The following is a 24,651-nucleotide window of genomic DNA, read 5'->3' as shown; positions in this document are numbered from 1 at the left end:
GAGAGAGAGAGAGAGAGAGAGAGAGAGAGAGAGAGAGAGAGAGAGAGAGAGAGTTACGAAAACGTTTCATACCTCCAAAATGGTTGCAAAAACGATTATTTTTTTGTTATTCTCTGATCCTACTGGTTGTATAACGTTCCACCGCTCCAAAGTGACTGTAGAAACGTCAAAATTCCTCATTTCCCCCATTCCGTAGAGCTGTAAAAACGTTCCAAAACTCTGAACTAGCTGCCATAACATCAAATTATTCAAACGCTAATAAAAACGGTTCACTTCCACAATTCATAATTACAGTGAAAATGACGAATTCCTTTATTTCACAAGTCCAACTCCGGTTAAAGGGGCGAATTTTTCACTTCTGTTATTCATATGGGTCGTTAGAGGTAATCGTCTTCACAGTACCAGGTGGTTGTAAAAACGTCAAATTCGTCATTTCCACAACTCGCGGTGCAGCACAGGCAAGGTGGAGGATGGAGAGGTGGGGAGCAGGGGAGGGGTAGGGAGTGAGAGGGCAGGGGAGGAGGCGGTCGGGGAACAGCTGGGTGCGGGGACGGGGGTGACGGAGGAGGCGGCGATGAATAGGGGAGCGGCGCCCCTCTTTACCCCCTGGCACTAGTGGGAGGCACAAATATTCGTCCCTCTCCCTCCCTCTCTCTCCCACACACTCTCTCTCTCTTTCTCTCTGTCAGACTGGGAAACTTAATCCAAGGTCCAGCTCTCCCCTTATATGTATGTTGTAGCAGAAAGAGACAAGAGTGGGTGGTGGCGGTGGTGTTAGGCTGGCGGTGGCGCTGGTGGCGGCGTGGTGTTGTGAAGGTGGTGTTGCCTCGTGTGTGTGTGTGTGTGTGTGTACTGATGGGCGAGGGAAAGAACGTTTCTCTCTCTCTCTCTCTCTCTCTCTCTCTCACACACACACACACACACACACACACACACACAGGCAGAGAATATTTACAATGTCATTAACGCTACACTCATATGAAGGGACCCCGTTTAAGAGGTGAGGTCAGGTCAGGTGTTACATTTGATTATGCTGGATTACACTAACTAGATTTGATTTGACTAGGTTAGCTTAGGATATGTTACGATGATTTTAGCTTTGCAATCATACTGACAGTCACATTTGAAATCAGTCTCCTTTAGGGTCATACCAGGTCGTTAGATCAGGTTAGATTAGGTTAAGATAGGTTAAATTAGTCTTGGTTGGAACAATTTTTTTAGCACTGCAAGCTCGGGAAAGGAATTCTTCATACTTCCGAGAACTGTTATTGGTCAGGTCAGTTCTGGTCATATTAGATTAGGTTACACTAGGTTAAAGATAAACTAGGTCAGGTCAGGATTAAGACTGCATGTATAATAATGGTATCTTTCATATTGCCAGGGGTATGTCTAGGGCCTAGGCACTCGCTTGATAGGGCAGATCAGATCAATTCACAGGCCATGATATTTTTTTTTTAACATTGCAGGCATAGGAACAAAACTCCTCATCCTGGCAGGTAAAGAAACGCTAATAAGACGTCAGGTTACCCAGGCCGGCGGGGAGCTCTAGGTTAGATGAAAGTCTCCTGTACCCGACCTGGTTTGCAATGGTGGCGTAGGAGAGGACGAAGCCGAGACAGGTAACCAAGAACCCTCTGTTGAGTCTGTATCCTCCCAGCGTAGTGATCTGGAGGAGAGTGGTGCTGTTATTATTATTATTATTATTATTATTATTATTATTATTATTATTATTATTATTATTATTATTATTATTATTATTATTATTATTATTATTATTATTATTATCATAAGATTCACCATCATAGTAAAATACGCGAGTAATGTCAAATACAAAATAAAAACGAGTAAGGATAAATATGTACACAGTATTTTGAATTACATGTTATGTAGCAATAACTGTAGCCTGCTCCTGTATATATCTTTCGCTATTCCTTCTGATTTTACTCAGAAGATAATGGCGTGTTACATATATTCATCGCCAGTCTCCTCATCATCAAAACATAAAACAAAACTTTCTAATCATCAGTTGTTTAGTATCTAACTTCACTCTGCCTTCACACGCAGAGTGTCGCGCGCGCCGTGATGGTTGCGGCGAAGGACATGTTGCTATAAATAACTCTGTGTTTTCAATATGTGGAGCTTTATCTGTATTCTGATCACACTATCGTGTTCACGAGAGATTTTCCTACGTAACGTGATAATATATTTCTGCAGTAACATCTTCACGGTTCAACTCATCGTAATACCATTTTCTTTTTTGTTTTGTAGCGTTTTTACAATACATCTTGATTTTACAGTCACTGCTGAGTCTGATGGTGTCAACCAAAACTGGCTATCTCGTATATGAGGTGAGCTATGGCATATAATAAAGAAACATGTCTCACTCGAGCATGCAAGATGTGGTCCGACATGAGTGTCTGCGAGAGAGCGGTGCAGCCAATCAGCTGCAAGCTTACCAACTTGCCTAGGCGCCAGGAATCTAGCTTAAGGCCCCCGTGACACGCGACTTTTCAGCGACAAAAAAATGGCCAGGTCGCAGTGAGATCGCCGAAATTCAGAAAAAAATTGTTTCTATGTGACTGTTCCGGCGACCTTTGGGCGTCGCATAGGTGGTGCAATGGTTGCTGAATTGTCGTCGCCATGATCTTTCATGCGCGCTATTGGTCGCTCAAAGGGCGCCCAATGGTCGCTCAGAGATTGCCCACAATTCCACCGGCGATCATTTGCGACCTCTGAGCAACCATTGGGCGACCTTGGCGCTGGTTGAGAGACCCTTGAGAGACAATCGAGCGTCCATTCAGCGACCTGCTTCCTCGGCGAACACGCAGCGACTGTTTTGACCCTGTTCAAAAACTGACAGCGACCATGGTGACCACGGCAACCTCCGAACGCCCCTTGAACGATCAAGAAGACCTCTGAGAGACGTTCCGGTTACCAGTGGCGACCTCGCAAATTTTTTGGTCGCTCAGGGGTCGATCAAGGGTCGCCATTCCTGTGTGACGGGGGCTTAAGTGAGCATGGTATAGTATAAGCAGTAGTAGTAGTAGTAGTAGTAGTAGCAGTAGTAATGGTAGTAGTAGTAATTTTATCAGTAGTAGTTTTAGCAGTAGGAGTAGTGGTTAGTAGTAATAGGCTCGCCCATCCGGCAAGTCAGCTGCACTACACTCAAACCACTAGCTTTGTGAGCGCTCCCTTGGATTCCCTCTAACAGAAACAATTTATAAGGATGGTTAACTTCTGTGTAGCGTGCCACATTCCCGTGTAGTCGGAGTTGGCGTTCGCAGACTATGCTGGTTGCAGGCCTCGAATCAGTCTTACAAACTAATCGTTGATTTAACACATGCATTCTAGGATCCAATGATTTTCTTTTTTATTAAAGGCATTTATAAAAGGCGGTTTGGCGCTGATGACGTCTTGCGCTGAACAGGGGTTACAGTCCTAATTGTTCTTTTCTCTTTCCAAATAGAGAGGACCAGTTAAGAGTAATAGTATCAAATTGACATACGGCAGTCAAAGCCTCATGCAAGCCACAGACCATGGCCGCATCTCCAGTTATGAGCAGTTGACGTTACAAACATGAGGTGCTTTATACCATCCTTCAACATTGCCAGTCTCTTGCCAGTCTCTGACCCTCTTGTCAATAAGTGGATTAGCCCAGACTATTTACTGTCTACTCGTAGGGTCTGCCATACAGAGCTGCTAAAAGTATTCACCCCGACGAGCTGTCTACCCATCCTTGTCTGACACACGGCAATCATCTGCTGTTCAGATAACATTCACCCGAGAGAGCTTCATGTAGAACGGAGCTCCATGCTTTGGTAAGCAACGCGGAAGTCATTTGTAGTGAAGTGACTGTCGACGTCCTTTCCGAGATCCCTGACATGCCTCTTCTATTTTTTTTTCCTTGGGAGCTTTCTAGCTCCATATGACAAAACCATACAATGGTCATGATTCCCAGCAAGCCTGGACAGCCCAACTTTTTTTTCAATATTCTCCAACGTCTCCTTCGAGACAAAACCACTCTTTGACTTGACGCTTTCCTGTGTATATACCTCTTTGCAGCTCAGAGAATTTCACGTTTGACGGCATCTCACAGTTTTACAGGGTCTTCACGGATGCCAAATACATTACATCGATATCGATTTAAAGTTGTCACTGCTAACCCATGAGCAAACGCCAGGCAACCCTGCATTTCTGGAGGATCCTTCAACAAGAAATGATGGTGGTGCAGGTAAAACCAATTAATATCCACATATCCACATTGCCTTCGTCTTACCTGAGGTGGGCACTCCAGTAAGCTGTCCCGTAGGTGCAGAAGAGGGTAGGAGGAGAAGGAAGAGGTGGAGAGGAGGGCAGCAGGGATCTGCTGATGACGAATTTCTCTCTTCAGCCACGCCACCAAGTCTTCGTACTGAGGAAAGATGACTGGTCTGTGGTATCAAATTTACGTTTATCGATTTTATATAACATCAAACTTGCCATTATTGGAGAAAATGGGGAAACCTGGGGAAAGTAAACTGTGACAACCCGGATGTCACACAGGCCCCGTGTTCCAGGGTAATGAGTTCTTAACTTCTTACATATCACACGCTCAAAGGGCTAATGCGACGGAGATGACCACCGCTGCCACGCGCAGCTATGGCCTATGTCCCAGCTTTACACTTACCTTTACATTATTGATCACCTATTGCACCATATTTACCTCCATCACCTTTTATCTCTCCACCACTATCACATGAAACCCTTGTCATCCTCACCCCCTCCATCTACTAATAACGTGCCCGTCGAAACCACGAGAAGGCTTCGTATGCGGCCGCCAGGAAGCTGGGAACCCAATGGCAGAGGTGAGCCAGGCCTAGGCAACGAACAATTTCATATTGTGTGACAGATGGCATTCGTGTCGTATTATGAAGGCATGTCTTCACGCGAGTAATTATTTATTTTCTTCAAGCATTGTTCCTGTGGCTGGTGCAATTATATATAACCTCTTGTGTTCCCAACTTGTTTACTTTAAGACATGCATGCAAACATTTAGATATGTAGCACTAGTGCAAATAAAACATTGCCATTTTTTTATTCTAAATGCAGATTTTAACAGCAATTACTAAATCAAAAGACATTCATTAAAAAAAAAAACATGAAACTACTGACTTTTATTTTTTGATCATCATCTCAGAAGTATTTGTCTCAAGAAATAATTACAGTTTGCCTAAAGAGCATGATTAAATTTTTCATATTATTAGTATTGTTCATTTTCTGCATGCTCTGTGTGGATCATGTGTGTATAAGTGTTTAAGTGTACATATTATTTTGTTCTTAAGCCAGGTCACCTCAGCGGGCTGGCCAGGCGCGGAAAAAACAAACCAGGTCACGCGGCCATTATGTGAAAGGTCCCATTGAGCACTGTTGACTTCCAAACGCACGACAAAATCGCACGACATGCCAACTCACAACACCTATTTACCCAATTGAATACTTGCCATTAACTATATTAACATACCTTTTTATTCCTTCCATTACTTTTCTATTGACTCGCAACACGTTAATCTATCCATCACTTCATATGCGGGCAATAATCCTTTACCTGTGCCATCAGCCGTTCCCCCGCCTCACACTCAATGCCCAGGATGATGCAATGCAGCACGAGGGGGCCGAGGTATACGATCTGGGTGTAGTCCATCATGAGTCTGGCCGTGCAGATAGACGCCCCTATTGTCACGGTCGTGGCGTTCATGGATAAAGTGTATCTGAAGAACCCGTCATCCAGCAGGACAAATAACCTCTGGAGTGTGTCCACGTAATTGCATAGGGTCAGCACTTGATTCACGTCAAAGGTTGGCATCGCCTCCTTGCAGTGCCGGTGCAGTGCCCGGTACACTAGTTTTAGCCACCTAGTGAAGACGGCGATGAAAATGGTGGTCAGGAAAGGGAACGTGAGGCACACAAACAGGACAACTAGGATCGGCACTTCCTTGTCTAGCGTCTCAAAGTGTAATTCCCTGAGATACTCCGTGGAGCAGACGGCGAGGAACACAGTCATAGAGAAGAGAACCATCGCACGGGGCAGCCAGTTGAACAGTCGATCTGGGTGAATCTGTTTGTTATCAGTCGCTGCCTTTAGCTTACCCGCTTTCTTACTCAGATTCTTAAGGACATTCATCGGTGTCTCAAAACCCACTTCCACAGGGCTAAGCTCAGAAATTGTCTCCAGGATCTCCGGTAAGCTCTTAGTGATAAACTTGAGGGAGTAAGCCTGCAGCGAAGGGATTACAGCAAGAGCTAACACCACCAGTGTGTCTTGCATGAAACACGGGAATATCATCTCGCCAGGGTTCACCCAGTACCCGGCTTTGGTGGCCAGGAAAAGGCCACCCAGCGGGTAAGTGATCCAGTTCAGGTAGAAGAAGATAAACTTTGGCTTACTGACCATGTATTGTCCCTTTACGTTCTTCACGGCATACAGCCCGAACATGGTAAAGAAGAGGAAGAGCCCTTTATTCTCCCTCTCGAAATACACTTTTCTCACATCACTGGGAGACTCAGAATCACCCGTTGACTTCGGCTTTTTCTTGTCGGTCTCTCCCTTCGTATTCACGTCTAGGAGCATGATGGGTAACCTCCTGAGAGACAAAATCCCCGACAGTTCTTATGACCGCATGCAGTTTCCTACTTCTGTAACTTTTTTCGTTAGCTGTAACTCCGGGGGAAGAGTGACGTTTTGAGTCTACGCCACCACTGCCACGTCTAGTCTACAAGCGGTCGCTTTTAGACAGCTGGTCACACCATATTTTCTCATCCATTAGACTCGCCACTCACTCACCCCGATAACAGGCTTCAAGGATCTGTCAACACACTCTCCGCTCCTCCTCCCGATGAACGTGTGTACATGATTACTTTTCCCTTTGGTCCTTCGATTAGGTCTGGCTGACAGAAGGATAACAATGTTTACAAATTGATATGTACTTAATTGGCAAGAAGTATGAGTCATACAGGTAAAGTAACAGATATGGGACCGTGCTAAATTAACTGAGTAGAGCGTCGGAGCTCATTTTAATTAAGGCGTAACATTTACAGTTTACTTAATTAAAGTGATAACTGTCATCGCTGCCACCACTCATGCACGCGAACTCACGTTACCTAATGAAAATGATAAATTTCACTGCTACGCTAGATTTTATGTTGGACATAATATGCTAATCGTACTAACGATGATGAGTTTAATACAAATGATAAACTGATTTTTTTTTTTTTTTACAGTAGAGGAAACAGTTCAAGAGCAAAAAAGTAATTCTGTAAATGGAGGAAGACACTTATAGCAGCACTTTCCTTCTGTAATACAGTATACACGTGTCCGTTACATTCTACAGACAATAATCAAAAAGCTCCGCTAATGAAAAAAAAGCCCGCTAATGAAAAAAAGCCCGCTGTGAAGCAAAGATGATTACTTACCATTAAATATTTCACCTAGTCCTCACTTATATTATTATGACAGAGTTAATGCAATAACAATAATCTACTCTACGAACCACAATGTTAGGAACCTTAATAACAAAGTCGACGTGATGCAGGTAGATAGCGTAAATGTTGTAGGTTTTCGCAGTATCAAATAGCCGATTATTCAAGGCTCTCTGGAAAAGTACGGTGTAGGGGTATACTGACACAAGAAAAAGGAGTCTGTCTAGCTAACAAAAACATTATTGATATTGAGCTAGAGTAGAAAGTCGGGTGCAGCGGGGCCACGGTAGGGGGGGAGGCACGCAGTTAACAAGTTCAGAAGAGCAGTCAGCATGAAAATATCCAAAGAAGATAGACAGAGAGGCAACCTGGCGGCGGAATTTAAGACTGAGGGGAGTTGATGAGACGAAGAGCCTTCGACTCTACTTTGTCCAAGAGAGATGTGTGAGTGGAGCTCCCCCACATATGTGATGCATACTCCACACGAGGGCGGACAAGACCCCTGTGGACAGCATCTGTGCGGGGAGAGAGAAACTGGCGGAGACGATACAGAACGCCCAACCTCGAGGAAGCTGATTTAGTGAGAGATGATGTATGGAGTTTCCAGTTGAGATTTGCGTATCTCTTGCGGCGCCACCGTGTTTCGATTTTATTTGGGAAAATTTGTAAATACAATATAGACGAGAGTACGGTAAAGATTGAACCATTTTCTACAGCCCCTGGTAGTGCAGGAAGAGAGCTTAACGTACAGCATGGGCAACTAATATATTCTGTGCCGATTTTTCACTATTTATTTTTTTCCTCATATTCCCGAAGTACATCCGTCTCACTGCGAAGGATATCTCTAAAATACATGAAAAAGAAAAGGATTAAAGAGGAAGAGAAGAGAGGGAAGAATAAAGAGGAGAGGAGAAAAGAAGGAAATCATAGTCGGTGTGGGGGGGATATATGTCGAAGGATTTATAGTACCAGTTATCGTATGTTGATAGGGAGGCAGAGGTCAGCTCTGGTTAGGTAAGGTCAGATCAGGTTAGATCAGGTTGGATTTCGTGGCAGGTGGACTAGATGGGCGTAATTATCTTGAAATAAAGTGTTGCCGGTAGCCGGTTAAATTGGGTTCCGGGGCAGAGGGAAGAAAAAAGTCATTAATGCGAATAAATCACAGGAAAGTACATTAATTGACATATTGTTGTGAATGAAAGTCGCGGATTATAGTAAGAAAGATGCTAGTATGAGGGAAACTAAATCACATAGATCGGCCTAAAAAGGAAGATGGGAAGAGGAAAAGAAGGAAAGAAAAAGAGAAGGGGAGGAAGAAGAGGAGAAAAGAAGAGAAGAGGAAGCAGAAAAAAAACAGGAAAAGAAGAAAAGAAGAAAAGGGGAAAAAAAAAAGGTATGCAAAGAGCGGCCTAAAGAAGAGGAGGAGGAGGCAGTGTTTTGGGCAGCAGCTAAGGAGGCGAGGCAGCAGGTGGAGTTCTTGGCTGGACAGGTGAGTGATAAGATTAGATACCCATACACACCATTGCTTGTCACTCCCCCAGGGGCCCCACAGCCATGAAGAGCAGCGCCAAAGGTACTGAAAGGCCGCCAGCTTCTGATTTATCTTGCGCCCCTGACCATGACCACCGCCGCCACCTCGACCTCCCTCCAGCCCCTTACCTCCTCCTCCTCTCCTCCCCAACACTACACCAACACCTCATGATATTATTCCAGGGCTACACCTGGCTCACTGCAAAGGATGATGTATGAAGTACTTGATTTGCACTTATTTGCGGGGAATGCGGTGGATGATATTTTTGACCGATATGGTTTTTTTTCCAAAACTTGTCTTACCTTCTTTCAATGATTTATAGTATGTTTTGTGCATTCACCAAGATATCAGGGAGACTATTCCACTCGTTCACTACCCTGTTAGAGGACGCATATTTCCTCGGATGAAGCCTTGCACGCTGCTTGTAGATCTTCTTTGACTTTCCGCGTGTCACTCTCCCGCATCGTAAGCAGTCCTTCCATGCACTCTTCGTTATATCTGACACACACAATTTTGAAGGTTTTAATCATGTCTCGTCTTGATCTTCTATATGACAGGGTGGGTAAATCTAATTTTCTTAGTCTCTCCTCATCTGTTAGGTCTTTCATTTCTGTAACTAGTATGGTGGCTCTTCTCTGTACATTTTCTAATATTTCAGTATCTGGCTAGGCAGGGATGACATACCTGGTTGGCATATTCAAGGTGTGGTCTCACTAAGGCTGTGTACAAGGCAGTAAACATGGTTAAGTCAGGTGTACAAAAGCTCTTATAATGCCTACTATTCTGTTTGCCTTGTTGACCCTTTCAGCCAGGTGCTTGGAAAAGCTGAGCTTGTAATTCTTAGCCCTGTTAAATGACACATGATTGAAATATTAAATGCTTTTAACATGTAGGCAATGACACACCCTCCACGGCCTCCAGGAAAGTCTTAGTTCCTCAGTCTATGTCTAACAAAAGCCCTTCCATATATGGCATATTGGCCACCGAGGACTACCTCTTTACTCTGGACTTTCCCTTGACAACTTGTTGAAGAAAGGCTTACTAGGTGAGTGAGCAAAGGGAGTAGGATGCCTACCATGATTGTAAAGCACACCGCACACCAGCAAGAGTGGTTATTTATTTGCCTTAACATATTGTTGTAGAGGCCTTTTGTTTTGTTTTACCTTGCCTATATATTTATAATACAGTTTCAGTAGTGTTTTCCTTTCCCTTTTGGGCATTATGGTATTCATGTAGCTACTTTTTTCAAAATGTAACCAAGACCTGATGATATGATATTTATTTTCCAGAAAGAAGTTTAGAAAAAATGTCTCTAGAACAAACAGCTTGTGAAGGTAAGCCTATATGTATTGGTAATCAATTTATTTATTTGTTTACTTCATGATACACTTTAATAAACCCTTCTACTTTCTTACATTCATGTCAGACACAGCCAGGATATTGATGCCCTCTTTTAGTCACAGCAAAACTTTGTACATGTTGGATTAATTTTCATTTTTATTCAATATATTATTACTCATTTAATTTACTATTTTATTATTATTTTTACTATTATCTGTATTATTACTAAGTTGAACATTCCAGATCTGAAGGCGTTTGAGCGTCGGCTGACAGAGGTAATCGCCAGACTACAGCCGGCCACCACACGATGGAGAAGTGAGTTGTAGTGTTCTTGTGCCTCTTTTATCCTCCATTGTCATTATAGCAAATCAAGACAGCAGATAGCAGCTTTACTTTTATAAACCATAGGATCTCAATTTTACCTGTTCTGAGCTTTGCAATTTACTGTTCTAGCATTGGGTGTCCTTTTTTATTTTTTTTATTTACTTTTTTTACATTCGACCCATAGTGAACATAAGAATGTAAGGAGTCTGCAAGAGGCCAGTCGGCCTATACAAGGCAGCTCCTGTACACTCAACCCCACCTTACTTCACCATTCATGGCTTTATCTAACCTCTTCTCGAATGTATCTACGGTATTGGCACCCACAACATGGCTCCCAAGCCTGTTCCATTCGTCCACCACTCTATTGGTGAACCAATTCTTGCCTATGTCTTTGTTAAATCTGAATTTGTCTAATTTAAAACCATTAAAGTCATTGATGTAAATAATAAAAAGCAGGGGACCCAGCACCGACCCTTGTGGGACTCCACTCGTAACACTGCCCCATTCAGAATTTTTACCATTGATTTGCACTCTCTGCTTCCTACCACTAAGCCACGCCCTGATCCAGTTCAAAATTTTCCCATCTATGCTGTGAGCCTGTAATTTTAGTAATAGCCGGTGATGGGGAACTTTGTTGAACGCTTTACTGAAATCTAGATACAATATGTCATAGTTTTCATCTCGGTCAACCGCCTTGATTACTTTAGTGTAGAAGGACAACAGGTTAGTAAGGCAAGACCTACCCTTTGTGAACCCATGCTGTGAATCATGAATTATGCTTTTCTAGATGGTCCCAAATGCTCCTGGCTATAATTGACTCCAACATCTTTCCTGACAGGCTTTCCTGATGGGTAAGGTAAAGGTAGCATTGGGGGCATATGCTAAAGCTGTACATGACCTCAGTGCTCATATCCGTCACATTGGCCCTTGAGCCTCTGGCGAGTAATAACCCATTACCCTTGAAAAGAGGTAAAGGTAAAGTTAGAAGCATATGCTTTAGCTGTGGGTGACCTTGGTGTTCATCATGGTCCCGTTGGCCCTTTGAGACTGTGGTGGGTGAGAACCTATTAACCCTTACACAGGGCCACTGTATCATCTGGGTTACCACAGTTTACCTTCCCCAGATTTCTCCAGGTAGCCATTTATCGACTATCTCAAAAGGAGGGATGAACAGCTGGGTGGGGTGCATGCTGACTGCCCAGGATGGGCTTCGAACCCAGGTCTGTAGACTCATAGTTAGGGGACGTTATCCACTTCCACTGCAGTGTGGAGGCAGAACAGAGAGTCAGTGTGAAATCTTGGTTCACACAGTTACTTTCCTCAGGTTTCCCTGGATACCAATATATCAACCAGAACAATTTGGAGGATGAACTGCTGGGTGGACTGTGCACCGACTGCCTGACCATAATTCGAACCCAGGTCTGCGGATTCATATCTTGGCCTACTATCCACTTCGTCATGGAGGCCTGATTGAATATTATTATCACATAGCAGAGACACTTGAATTCACCAAAAGAGAAATATGACTATATATCTTTTGATTTAAAATTTTACTTTTTTGTTTTAACAAAAGTTTGAAAAAATAATCTGTGATTGAATCCTTTACTCACCAGGGATGGGGTATTTGTATTCGGTATTCGTATTTGAATATATTCGAATACAGTATTTGGGTGTACTCGTATTCGTATTCGAATACTTGTCATCTGACATCAAAGTATTCGCATTCGTATTCAAATACTTGGGAAAAGTATTCGTATTCTTCGAATAATATGTAGAATAATCGTAAATCCATCATCGGAAATAATAGTTATTGTTCCTTCCAAGTTATAAATCTTCGTTCCTATTTGTCCGACGTGTGATACAGCAGTGGTAGGGGCTGTGTTACTCCAGGTTCATTGTTAGATTTATTCTCTATTTTGTTGCCCCCTCCCCCCTCTGGAATCCCTGGATATTACATGTATTATAGTCACGACTTTCTTTCAGTACAGCTTAGATATATGCTTGAAAATTTTGGAAAACAAATATGTCTAGGTGTGATAAACATGTACAGAATACTGGCATCAGTTATAAGTTCATGACGTCATTTTACTATTGAATAACTTTAGTACCATATTAGGCTCATTGCTGAGCTACCTACATGAAAAAGTTATTTTCAACGAAAAGTATTCATGAATGCATTCACGAATACTCTCATGAAGTATTCGTATTTGTATTTGAATTGTCAGTATTTCAGTATATTCGTATTCATATAAATATGAAGTATTCATATTGGTATTTGAATACACAGTTCTTGTATTCACCCCATCCATGTTACTTATGCAGTGAAGGGAGAGTGTTTAGTAAGTACTTTTCATAAGAAAAGTGTTCAAAAGGGTATTTCAAGGAGACTTGGTTTTGAGCATTCAATACAAGTGTATGATACTGTTCTCAGCTGCTCCATTTGTAATTAACAATTACATGTGTGCTTAACCCTTAAAGCGTGGGTGTCAACGATAGTCGACAGCTGGTGCCTGGGCTCAAACCGCAGGTGTTGACAATAGTCAACAAGGCATTTTTTGAATTAGAGCGCCGTCAAATTTAATTTGTTTGTGCTGAAGTAGAGGAAGCATGTTGTTTTCTCTCAAACAATACCCAACCATGCTCCCTTGACTAATTATTGGTCAGTGTACGCCTTGCGCTAGCTTTGAGATGTCCACTAGACATCACACTTTTTCTCACCCTTCCAGTGAATTTCATCCACAAGATGGGGGCCCTTTGACCTCAGCACCCATCAAGGGCATCAGGAAGGCCTGGATGTAAAGTTTTTTGGGGGTGTTTCACATAAACTGTATAAAAGTTATGCTTTTTATTACTAAATCATGGAAGGGAAGTCCACTATTGGTGGAAAACTGTCTATAATAATGTGTTTTCAGTGATCCTATTCAATATTCTGTACTGGTTCTGCCAGTGGTCGTATAGTCTTCAAATTAACGTCAAAGGACAGTTAAGGGTATGTACTTTACACGTGAGTTAAATAGGAGTGAAGGTATAAAAGGTTGAAGTGAGGTACCTATGTTTTTGCCTGAATATGCCCGCGTGGGAGGACAGGCACGGCAAAACAAGTCCGCGTTGTAAGGGTTAATGTCACCAATTTCTCTAGCTTATGTTCATAACTTTGCCATTAATATGGCACTTTAGCAATAAAACATGGTAAATACAAGATCCACAGGTATAAGGTGAGTACATTTATATATTTAATGCTGCTTTACAAATTTTATTTTTGACGGTAAAGCTGCACAGCAAATGGTCATTTTGAATTAAATGCAGCAGCAGTTTCTTCATCACCCATTACCAATATGTCAGAAAAAAGTAAGCATCATTGTCTCATACACAAGACCTTTAAAATTTGATGATGTTTGTGATAATTGCTGATTGGAAAGCCTTTTAAACTGATGTCTTTATCATTTCAGTTTTGCTGGTGATTGTAGCGGCAGGTACAGCGTTTGGTGCGTACATGTGGCTCACTGACCCCAAGACTCAGGACGCCACCTTCATCCAGTCTCTCCTCAATCACCTCTTCTTCACTGTTGCAGCCTCTGCACTAAGTAAGGTTACAGTATGGCAAGGTCAAATTTACATGTGGAACCCTGGGCTCTGAAAGTAGGCAGGGCCATGCCTTAGCCACAGCACATAAGGCTTCCATTATTTAATAACAACTCTTTGAGATATTCTGAAATTTAAGGTATTTGTTTGGTCAAAGCTGCAGCCATAGCCCCAGACCCTATGGGCACAGTAGCCAAATTGGTCTAATTAGCTGAGCTAGGCTTGGACTTGCTGTTGAATTTGCTAGGAAAAATCTAATGTTGAATTCAGCTCTTTGACTAAGAGATGAGTACCATAGAAGGCCATCCCAACAGGAATTACATGACTCCAGAAATGGAGGAGGTCAACGAGTTTAAGTACCTTGGATCAGTTATGTGTAAGCATGGTGGTATGGAGGGAGAGATAAGAGAAAGGGCATTGCAAGGAAGAAGGGTGGTAGGGTCTTTGGGACGAATCATGAATGGCAGAAGTGTGAGCATGGAAGTAAAGAGGGATTTGAGAAATACAATAATAGTACCAACCCTCACATATGCAAGTGAAACGCGGGCCTGGAATGAAAGTCAGAGGTCTAGAGTGCAGGCAGTGGAAATGAGTTATTTGAGGAGTGCATGTGGTGTGAGTAGAATGGATGGAATGAGTAATGAAAGTGTGTACGAGCATTTTGGAATGTGTCACAGGGGTGAAGGGAAGAAGTGTGAAGTGGTGGAAGAAGTGAAGCGATGGATAGATTGATAGATAGATAGACTGTGATCTTTAGGTCGTCACTACTTGGCAAGATTATATGGATCATCTTTCTTTATTGAGAAGAATGCTGCTCATAGAAATGTTGCACTAAATGATGATGGGTGTTTTTTATTTATTTATTTTTTTATTTTTTACCGCTGTAATTTAAATAGCTACTATTAATAAGGATTAACATGAGTAATATTATCCTAGAGAACTACTGAAGCAGGTATTCCTTTATGAAAACTAACAAAGTATAATGTTCCTTGTTCTTTGCAGTCATCCTGTTCATAATGGGCATCCACAAGAAAGTTGTGTCGCCCTCCATAATCACCTCCCGGACCCGAGCGGTGCTAGTCGACTTCAACATGTCTTGTGACGACACTGGCAAGCTTATCTTGAAGCCTCGACCCACCACCACCTGAAGCTAGGCAGCCCATCCCACCTCCTCCCCTCTGTACTAGTTGTTATTGTATTGTTGTTCTTGTTGAATTGATTAGGGTGTGTCCTCTGTGTTCATTGTTTCTTTTCCACATGTTGGAAGTCCTGTTATATTGATCATTACCGGTTCCTGTCAGATTCCTTAGTGAGCTCAGTTCTCAGTTGGTCGTCTTGTGAGTCCCTGTTCCTTTGTAGTTTTGCTTGGTATATTTCACAACCAATTTCTTTCCTTCAAGCTTCTCATCTGAAGGAATCTTTTCATTGTTAGGTAGTAGTTAAAAAGCTGTGATCCCATCCAGGTAACTGAGAGAAATAATATATTCTTTTTCATTTTGCTAATCAACTTTTTTTACTCTGCATTTTTATGAAAGAACTTGAAGTTGAATATCAAAAGTTAGTCAGTGAGTGAGAGTTAGTCAGTGACGGTAGGGCATATTTTTAGTTTCTGGGCTGGAGTACTTTTGTGTAATTGCTAATCTGTTATATGAACTTAAAATAAAAAAAACATTGAAAAATGAAAAAAAAAAATCAGTAAAGTCAGTTAAGTGAGGCCTAAAGAAATTTGTTTGATCTGTGAAAGAAAATCTGGGAGTTGGAGATGTTAACCAGGCAGTTAATGCTGTTGGAGCACCAAACAACTCTGCAGCATCTGTTCATGATAGAAATACTCTTTATGCTGTATTAATTGTCACTAATTAGAAAGAGTGAATTAGGGGAGAAAATTTTTTGTAGTTGCATCCTACTAATATATGCCTTTGTGGTGAAGTGGTTAGCATGGTTAGCTACAAATCTGTGGGCACGAGTTCAAATCCTGGCCTGGGCAGTCAGCATGCAGCTCACCCTGCTGTTCATCCTCCCTTTTGGGTTGGTCAGTAAATGGATACCTAGGGAAGGTAAACTGTGGTAACCCAGATGTCACACTTGAACCTTTGTTTCAGGTTAATGGGTTCTTACCTACCACAAGCTCAAGGGCCAATGTGATTGATATATGCAGTGAGGCCACGCGCAGCTATAGCGTATACCCCCAACTTTTCTTTTTTCTTTTCATATTTATAATTATGACTCCAGTACTGACCTCTTCTTCATGGCCTGTCTCCATCCCTTTCATACTAGCAAGTCGTTGTTTATTAACTTATATTTACTACACCTCCCTTTGCAGGTAGATTACACTGGGTCACAAAAAAAAAAATTAATAATAATAATAATTGCAAGTTGTCTTAAGTTTCTTCAACTGATTTAGGACAAATTTGCACCGCTGAATCTGAAAATGACACCCGTTTCTCTCAATCAGGTCAGGTTTTTGTGCTTAGTCAATTTTTTAAAGTCTTATCTAATAACTAAATTGATTACATGTGACATTTTCAGTTGATTTTTGTCTTTCTCATTTGAAATAGTTGTATAAGAAAAAGTTTTCTAACACAATTCATAAATTAAATGTTACAAAAATTGATAAGTATACTGTGAATAGTAGACATTGATAAAGGTGAGTACATGTAAATTGGATATTAGGTCATCATTGTTCAAACCTGGTCACACAAAAAATACCAATTAGTAAAAAAATGGCACATGTAAACTCTTCAGAATTCGTTTATTCAAAGAAATAAAGAATTTTGCTTCGTATATAGAAAATATGTAAAAAAAATGAAATAAAAAAATTAATAAATAAAAATAACAGCATGTGGCCATAGATAAAAAAGTTGACCTGATTGAGCAAAACCAATGAGATTTTCTGGATTCAGCACATCAAAATTGTCCTAAATCAGCTAAAAAAAAATTAAGACGATAAATTTGTTGTTGGCCAGTGTTATCAATTCCTCCTATTATGGCGACCAACCATTGCAGTTTAATGCTGTGGGCTGAAGTGATTTTGACTTGTAAATATCTGTGTGAGCTTTCCTCAATTGTTAGCTTAGTTACAAGAGATAGAAACGTATACATAGATACTTTTAATTTATAGACATACGGATTCTTTCTTTGCAGTCAGATTCTGGTCATTCTACAATAAACTATTTGTTTGTAAGATGCTTCTAATTTGCAGTTGTAAGTTAAGGGAAAGAAGAGTAGAAGTCAAGATTGTGGTCAAGTAATAGCACAGTCACTTTCCTTCTTTATTGATAACAGCATCTCTAGATGTATCCAGGTTAAAAACAACTAAAATCAATTCTGTAACAAACTAAGGTGAGGTTGACCTTGGAAATGTCTCGTACTGACATTCACATATTGTTTGCAATGTATGGTGGCCTACCCTGCCATGGTTCCTTACTACATTACAGAGGTTTGAAATATAACTGCACAAGGAAAGGTAAATGACAGCAGTTTATTATCTACAGTTTAATCAACACAATGTATATACACATCTTGGTACAAAGTTACTTCTTCTTGGGCTTGAGGACATTGTAGAGGATAATGAGGCCTACAGCAGCATACGTTGCTTTGGCCACCTGTAATGGGAGGAAAAGGTTATTATTAACTCAACTGGTACAAAGGGGAAGTGGGAAGCATTGTAGTTAAAATACTCTCATCGTGGCTAAAATAATGCAAATTTGGACTTCATACAACAGCTTCTCTAGCAATAGACACCTCTTGTTCCTCAAGCCAGCGTTCATTGCCAAACAATGTCTCAATTATACCATCACAATGGATATAAGCAAAGTGGGTTACAGCCAGCATGACTAGATATGTGATCATTATCATTTAAACACAATAAATTAGTGCCTGGTACAACAAACAATAACATCCATACAATAAACAATTTCTTGACTACTGAAACAGGTAATTTCAGTTAAGATTGGCTATATTAACACCCATATCTTGCTCCCTACTTTACAAAGTACTCTTGTGTAGTCATGGGTGTTTTCTACTAGCCTTCAAACCTCCCAGAATACCATAGGAAAGAGTTTAAGGAAAACAAATTGAAAAGATTCATGAAGTAGCTTTGCTGACAAGTTCATACCACAGATACTTGTGTTATAATTCCATACAATAATTTAGGCCAATTTACAACACCTTTGGCCAAAGCTGTACTATATTATTGGTTTGAGCATAGAGCCTTGGGACTGATGAGCCAGGACAAGGCATTTCAAATCCCAGTGTGCCCACATGATGGGGCATCCATTTTTAAACCTCAAGCCATAACCACAAAGGGCATCAACCTTTGACTCTGGGTGACAAAATAAGGGAAACTACTAATAGCATGAGTAAAGTTCAAAGTGTAACTAAATGCCTTTGAAGCTTATGCATTAAAAAGGTTTTCCATTAAAGACTTGTAGTCATACATGGATCTTTACTTTTTCTTTTACCACTACTCATTAATAATTGCATGATTCTATGAAAGTAAAGAAAAAACTATCGTGAAATATTCATCGGTACTGCTGCCACCTGTTTGCCGCAATATTCTCCATAATGAAAAAAAAAAACACTACAAACTGCTTCATCAAGCCACCACTTACATTAGCTCTGCCTGACAAGGTGGTGCTATTAAAGATCTTAGAGAGGCCCTTGAACTGGGAGGACTCAACACTCGCATCACCAGCCATCTTGGATCTGTCAATGGAACAACACAACATTACAACTACAGTCATAAGCAATAACCCCACTTCCCACACTAATGAAAGGAAAGGCACGCGACCACTTGGCATCATTGGAAAAGCTGGTATGCACTATATTTTCCATCTTATGAACTTTCCATTAATGTATATTGAAAATGAAAGAGTCTTACATATTAATTCTGTATACCTCTGTACAACAAACATGTACAACAAACATCTGCATATAAATTTCAGGGTTATGACTAATTAAAAATTATCATGACACGGAGCTGCTGATCTCAGAGATTGAAAGACGGCCTTGTTTGTGGGATCCCTCAAGAGAGGATTACAAATATGACTGAAGGAGATACCGAAGTGGATGCAGCAGACACCGCACTTGACCGTAGATGTCCAAGTGCCATGCGGCTGCCGCTCGCCGGAGCGGCAGAAACCGCTCGTGTGAAAGGGGCCTAAATGTTACAGTTATTAGATAAATAAATGATACATAAACAAACATCTGATGCCCAAAAAAATGAAGAATGAATGAATTAGGGTGAACACAATAAAAAATAATGGCACCTCCACCTCTGTGGTGAGGTGGTTAGTGTGCCTAACCATGAATCTGTGGGGCTGGATTTGAGTCCCCATCTGAGTAGGCGGCACTCAGCCCACCCGGCTCTTCATCCCTTCTTTTGGGCTACTCAGTGAAGAGCAGGGAAGACTGGGGAAGGTATGCTGTGGAAGCCTGAATGTCTCAGTAGTTCTGTTTCCCGGGCTAATGAATTATTTCCCACCACAGGCTCAAGAGCCAATGTGATGGTGATGGAGATGAGCACCAAGGCCATGTGCAAATTTAGCATGCCCCAAACTTTACCAATACAAAACTATTCATAAGACTTGAAATTCAATTGCAAACACTGTCACAACCATATAACTTATACAAGTGTTGGTTGAGATGCTTTACGATAGGCACTTGTGTTCCCTTTCAGCCCCAGACTTTCCCAGTGAGCCCAAACACCCCAGGCAGCATTTCTATAATTAACATGCAAATAATATAAAATATAATTTGTTGGTAAGCTTTACGATAGGCAAGATAAAAAGTGGTAGTAGTCTTGTGTTCCCTTTCAGCCCCAGCCTCCCCCAGTCACCCCACAGACCTCAGGTGGCATCCCTCTACCTACACAGCATCCCTATACTTAAAATGCAAATAATACATAACCAAGTGTTGGTTGAGATGCTTTACGATATGAAAGATAAAAAGTGGTAATCTTGTGTTCCCTTTCAGCCCCAGCCTCCCCAGTCACCCCACAGACCCCAAGCAGCATCCCTATACTTAAAATACAAATAATACATAAATTCGTTGTGGTGACGATATGGAATAATACCAATGCGTTGATAAGGTTTATAATAGGCAATACAAAAAAGTGGTAATCTTGTGTTCCCTTTCAGCCCCAGCCTCCCCCAGTCACCCCACAGACCCCGGCGGCACCCCTGCACACATGACCCTCCCCAGTAATGGTCCAAACCCAGGCAGACACACGCAATATACCTGTTTGTGGCGCCTTCTGGGTGAGTGTCGTCTGCGGGGAGGATGGAGGAGGCCTGGCTGGAGCTCAGGTGTGAGGGCGGCGCCTATTGGTGGAGCGGTCAGCTGGTGGGTCGCCTCAGCCAATCAGCGGCCGCCTGCCTCGCCGCCTCGGCACTCCGCTCTCTGCCGGTGATGGAAAATATTGCTGTCCGGTGAGTGACCCATGCAGTGATGCTGTTTATTTCACCCTCTTTTCTACTCTAAGTATTTTTCTGGGATCTTTTTTGAAGGATTTATTGTAATAGACAAGGCTTGTGCAGTTTTGTGAGTGATTTGCGTAAAGGGAGGAGGGAAGGGAGGCTGAATATAGATTATGGACAGACTATAAGAAACGTCAACTTACATCCTTTGGAAAGACGTAGCCAGCGAGGGGATTTAATATGTTTTCTTTAAGAATAGCTATATGAAAGAACAGATTCACGTTCAGGAAGAATAGGCAAAAACTGGCTCACATCTACGGCAGTGCAAGGATCGAGTTATATAATCAATTAGTGTTATGGAAACACTACAAAGTTTTAATCAAATGTATCGTGATTACTTAATGGATGGGATTCAGGCGTTTGGCCACTTTTTTTGGAGCAGCGTTAAGCGGACTTTTTTCTACTTTTATGCCCTCAAGCCGCTTCCTCTCCTGTAAAAAAAAAAAAGAGAAATTGGCAGTCTGCTCTCTCTCTCGGGACGTATGTCATTTTTCAACACTTCTATGGACTGGGTACTAAGCAGAGTTGTGGATCTATAGTTATTGTGGAGCATCTGTTAGCAATACCAGGGTAAGCCACGGATCTTGTTTTCGCAGATGCTGCTTTCGATGAAGTCTCTCAGGGCATTGCACGAGGAGGCGAAGTCAATGGAACTTCAGATCTTTTGGATTAAGGCCAAGCAAGTGTAGCTGGGATCAAAATTAAAACTCGCTACATCCCCTTTTTCACGACCACTATGGTACGTTGTCATGGTATGCGGTAGCGTGGTAGTAATCTATATTCCCGAGCGCTGGTCCCGGATGGTAAGGCCTCAGGACAAGTGAACACTCGTTCCGAGGTTTGTGACCAGAAGGGCGTTACTTGTGATTAATTATGGAAGGTGGGAGGATTTCCGTGTGAACCACTTGTGAGACAACATTAAGAAACTGGGTGATAATGTACTGGGGGGGAGGTGTGGAAGGGTTCAGTAATCTCAAATGAGCAGCAAAACAGGCTCCAAATGATAACACCTACAGTAAGGTTGTATATAAATATGTATTTAGTTTCCTTTTTCAAAGGTTAGAGTACAAAAAACAATGAATGACTGACAGGCTGAATGCCTCTACTCTAGCTAGCTACCGGACAAGGGAGATTTGGGGAATACACAATGCTTATCTCTGGTTGCTGGAGGAGAAGCAGGAGCTGGCGTGAGCGTCGGGCTCGGCAGGGGATGTCCACATGGGAAATGGGCGGTCCTGGTGATGGACAGACCATGACGCCGCTTCATGTGGAGAGGGAGCAGCTCGGGTGGTGTGAAGAGGCGGGCGCTCGTCGTGATGTAGGGAGCAGCTTGGGGCAGTGGTATATCGGCCACCAGGGCAGTCGAGGGGCAGGTTACCCCGCCATACAAGTTCCCATCCTGTAGTCAGTCTCACATCAGGCCGTGGGTGGTTTTTCGGGGGTGGCCGAGTGGAAATATGGACACCTCTCACTCAACTCAAACTCGCTGCCTTTCTTGCTTCCTGCTGCTAGTCTCCTGACTAGCCCGCCTCACACAGCAGGCCGTGGGTGGTGTGTGGGTCGGGGGCTGAGTGGAGAGATTGACACCTCTCTGACCAGCCCGCTTCTGTGTTTTCTCGCTGCCTCTCCTTCCTGTAGGGGTTTTCGTCTCCTCACGTCTCTCAAGCTTGTCTCCTGCTGCAGTGGCGCATGTCTCCTCACTGGCCCGTGGGTCTCCTTGCCCTCGCCTTCTCGCCTCTGCTCCTCGCTAAGCTCCTCCCCCTTCTTCACGTGACTCCCTCTCGGCATTACAATCAAACCCTACCTACCTAACTAGTTATTGGTTTCTTGGAGGGGTTCGAGGCTTTGAGATGAGGGATTTCAGTAACTCTCGTTCATATATTCGCTCATTCGCTCGCCGTGTTATCTTCTCATAACCTTTTGCGCACTTACATTCCTTAGCCACCCATTCACTCTTTCACTCATTCACTCTTTCACTCATCCACGCTCCCACTCGCTCACACTTACTCACTCTGTCACTCACTGACTTACTCACATTCTCGTTCACTCACATTCGGACCGTTACACAAGGCTCAGGTGTTTGGAGGCTTACTAGATCAAACAGTAGTACGTCTGTTCCCCTTTCAGCAGAGAACTTCTCAGGCAAAAAAGGCAAAAAAAAAAAGTAGAAAGAAAATAAATATAATATCTAAAAAATAAAACTGCTATCTACCCTTTGTCATTTGTTTAAACTGTCATACTATTATTTTATATGATAATATAGTATATACATATACCTACTGATATCAGTAGAAGGATTATTAGAATCTATTAAAAAAAAAAAAGAAATATTACTTATACGGGCGGGGCACAGGCCTGTATTACATTTCTCTGAAAAGGGCACTTTTAAAACAGGAGCAAAAGGGGCAGGTGCTTGGGCACCCCTAGCACCCCCCCTCTGCACGTGCCTGGTCTGTTCATACGTATGGCGAGAACATTGATGTCTAAAAAAAGAAGAAAAAAAAATCACATATCTTGGAAGTGTGAGGGGCAGAATAACGGCGCCAAGCAGTTTTACGGCGGACTGGGTTTGCCTACTGTGTTATGGACTCGCTCAGCACGAGTTTTTTTTATTTTTTATTATTATACCTGTGCATAAGGAGCTAGGATTTCAAGTCACTTGCAACTATGAGACATGGACACTAAACAGTGGTAGAGGCGAGCTGATGCCTTTGGTAATAAGTGCCTATGCACATTCATGGAATATCGCTGAAATGACTTTGTCAACCGGCGATTACTCCGAGAAACTGGATCGAGACTTATTATCTGCATAGTCCGTGAACGTCAAATCCGGCTATACCGCCCTGTGGCACGCTACCCAGAAGTCGATCCTGCCCACCGGGTTGTTTCTGTGACAATGCCGAGTGAAGGAGGCCAAGGGGGAGCTTGAGCTCGCGGATGTACTAAGTCGATAGATCCTGCCCTGCAGGAGACGCACCCTCCTTCCCGGCGTATGCTCCTATTGATTGGCTGATATATATATATATATATATATATATATATATATATATATATATATATATATATATATATATATATATATATATATATATATATATATATATATATATATATATATATATATATATATATATATATATACATATATATATATCTATATATATATATATATATATATATATATATATATATATATATATATATATATATATATATACAGATAAATATATATATATATATATATATATATATATATATATATATATATATATATATATATATATATATATATATCAAGGAAGGAGGATATGCTGCCATCGTCAAGGAACCCAGCTAGAGCCTAGAGCGTGCTACATTTAACGGGAATCCAATCCCAGGAACTGTTATCGGGGAAATTATCAATTAGCAGTCCTCTGCCCACTAAACCACGCACCACACTGAACTGGGAAAGGGGGAATTCACTTGCGAAATATTGCAAGCTACAACATAGGAGCAAGGAAATAGCTGCTATCCCATCCCCAAAGCATTAAATGAAATAGCACTTTATGTGTAATGGTTACATAAAAGGATTGCCAGTACACAGCTGGTTATTAGCTGTATTGGTTATTATGTTCAGTGTGATTGTTTAAGAATTAGCTAGACGGCCATCCCCAGAGCTGAGCTACCGTCACATTGAACTTTATTTTTTTTCTCCGGACGCTACTTCCCGGACTCCAATCAAGTCTTTCCCGCAAATACTCGACTCCCGGCAAGTTGCTTGTGAAATTAGGTCCAATGTAACGGTAGCTGTAAAGCAATATGAATCTTTTTATATATAAAAAAAAAAAAACATTAGTTTAGTGGGGCATTGAAGTTTTGGGACAGTATACACCGACCTTCTCCTTTGGTGTGTTCTTATCTATGTAAAAAAACAATACAAATATAGAGGAATTCGCGGCA

The 24,651-nt window shown here is 41.8% G+C and overlaps 2 protein-coding genes across 2 annotated transcripts; one reads left to right on the top strand and one right to left on the bottom strand.

Moving 5' to 3' along the window:
• Window positions 1-1,333: 1,333 nt before the first annotated feature.
• On the bottom strand, window positions 1,334-7,154 carry LOC126983841 (uncharacterized). Its single transcript, XM_050836974.1, has 3 exons — window positions 5,585-7,154; window positions 4,277-4,411; window positions 1,334-1,666 (listed from the first exon to the last, which is right to left on the bottom strand). Exons 1-3 carry the CDS (start codon window positions 6,605-6,607, stop codon window positions 1,508-1,510), a joined length of 1,317 nt encoding a protein of 438 aa, XP_050692931.1. The 5' UTR covers window positions 6,608-7,154; the 3' UTR covers window positions 1,334-1,507.
• Window positions 7,155-8,976: 1,822 nt separating this feature from the next.
• Window positions 8,977-17,417, top strand: LOC126983869 (nuclear envelope phosphatase-regulatory subunit 1-like). Its single transcript, XM_050837018.1, has 5 exons — window positions 8,977-9,028; window positions 10,276-10,320; window positions 10,571-10,642; window positions 14,101-14,235; window positions 15,236-17,417. The coding sequence occupies exons 1-5, from the start codon at window positions 9,010-9,012 to the stop codon at window positions 15,379-15,381; spliced, it is 417 nt and encodes a 138-aa protein (XP_050692975.1). The 5' UTR covers window positions 8,977-9,009; the 3' UTR covers window positions 15,382-17,417.
• Window positions 17,418-24,651: the final 7,234 nt, after the last annotated feature.

Source organism: Eriocheir sinensis, chromosome 55 (assembly GCF_024679095.1).
Source record: "Eriocheir sinensis breed Jianghai 21 chromosome 55, ASM2467909v1, whole genome shotgun sequence".
NCBI lineage: Eukaryota > Metazoa > Arthropoda > Malacostraca > Decapoda > Varunidae > Eriocheir > Eriocheir sinensis.
Note: the sequence above shows the minus strand (reverse complement) of the source record. Positions and strands in the feature narration are given on the sequence as shown.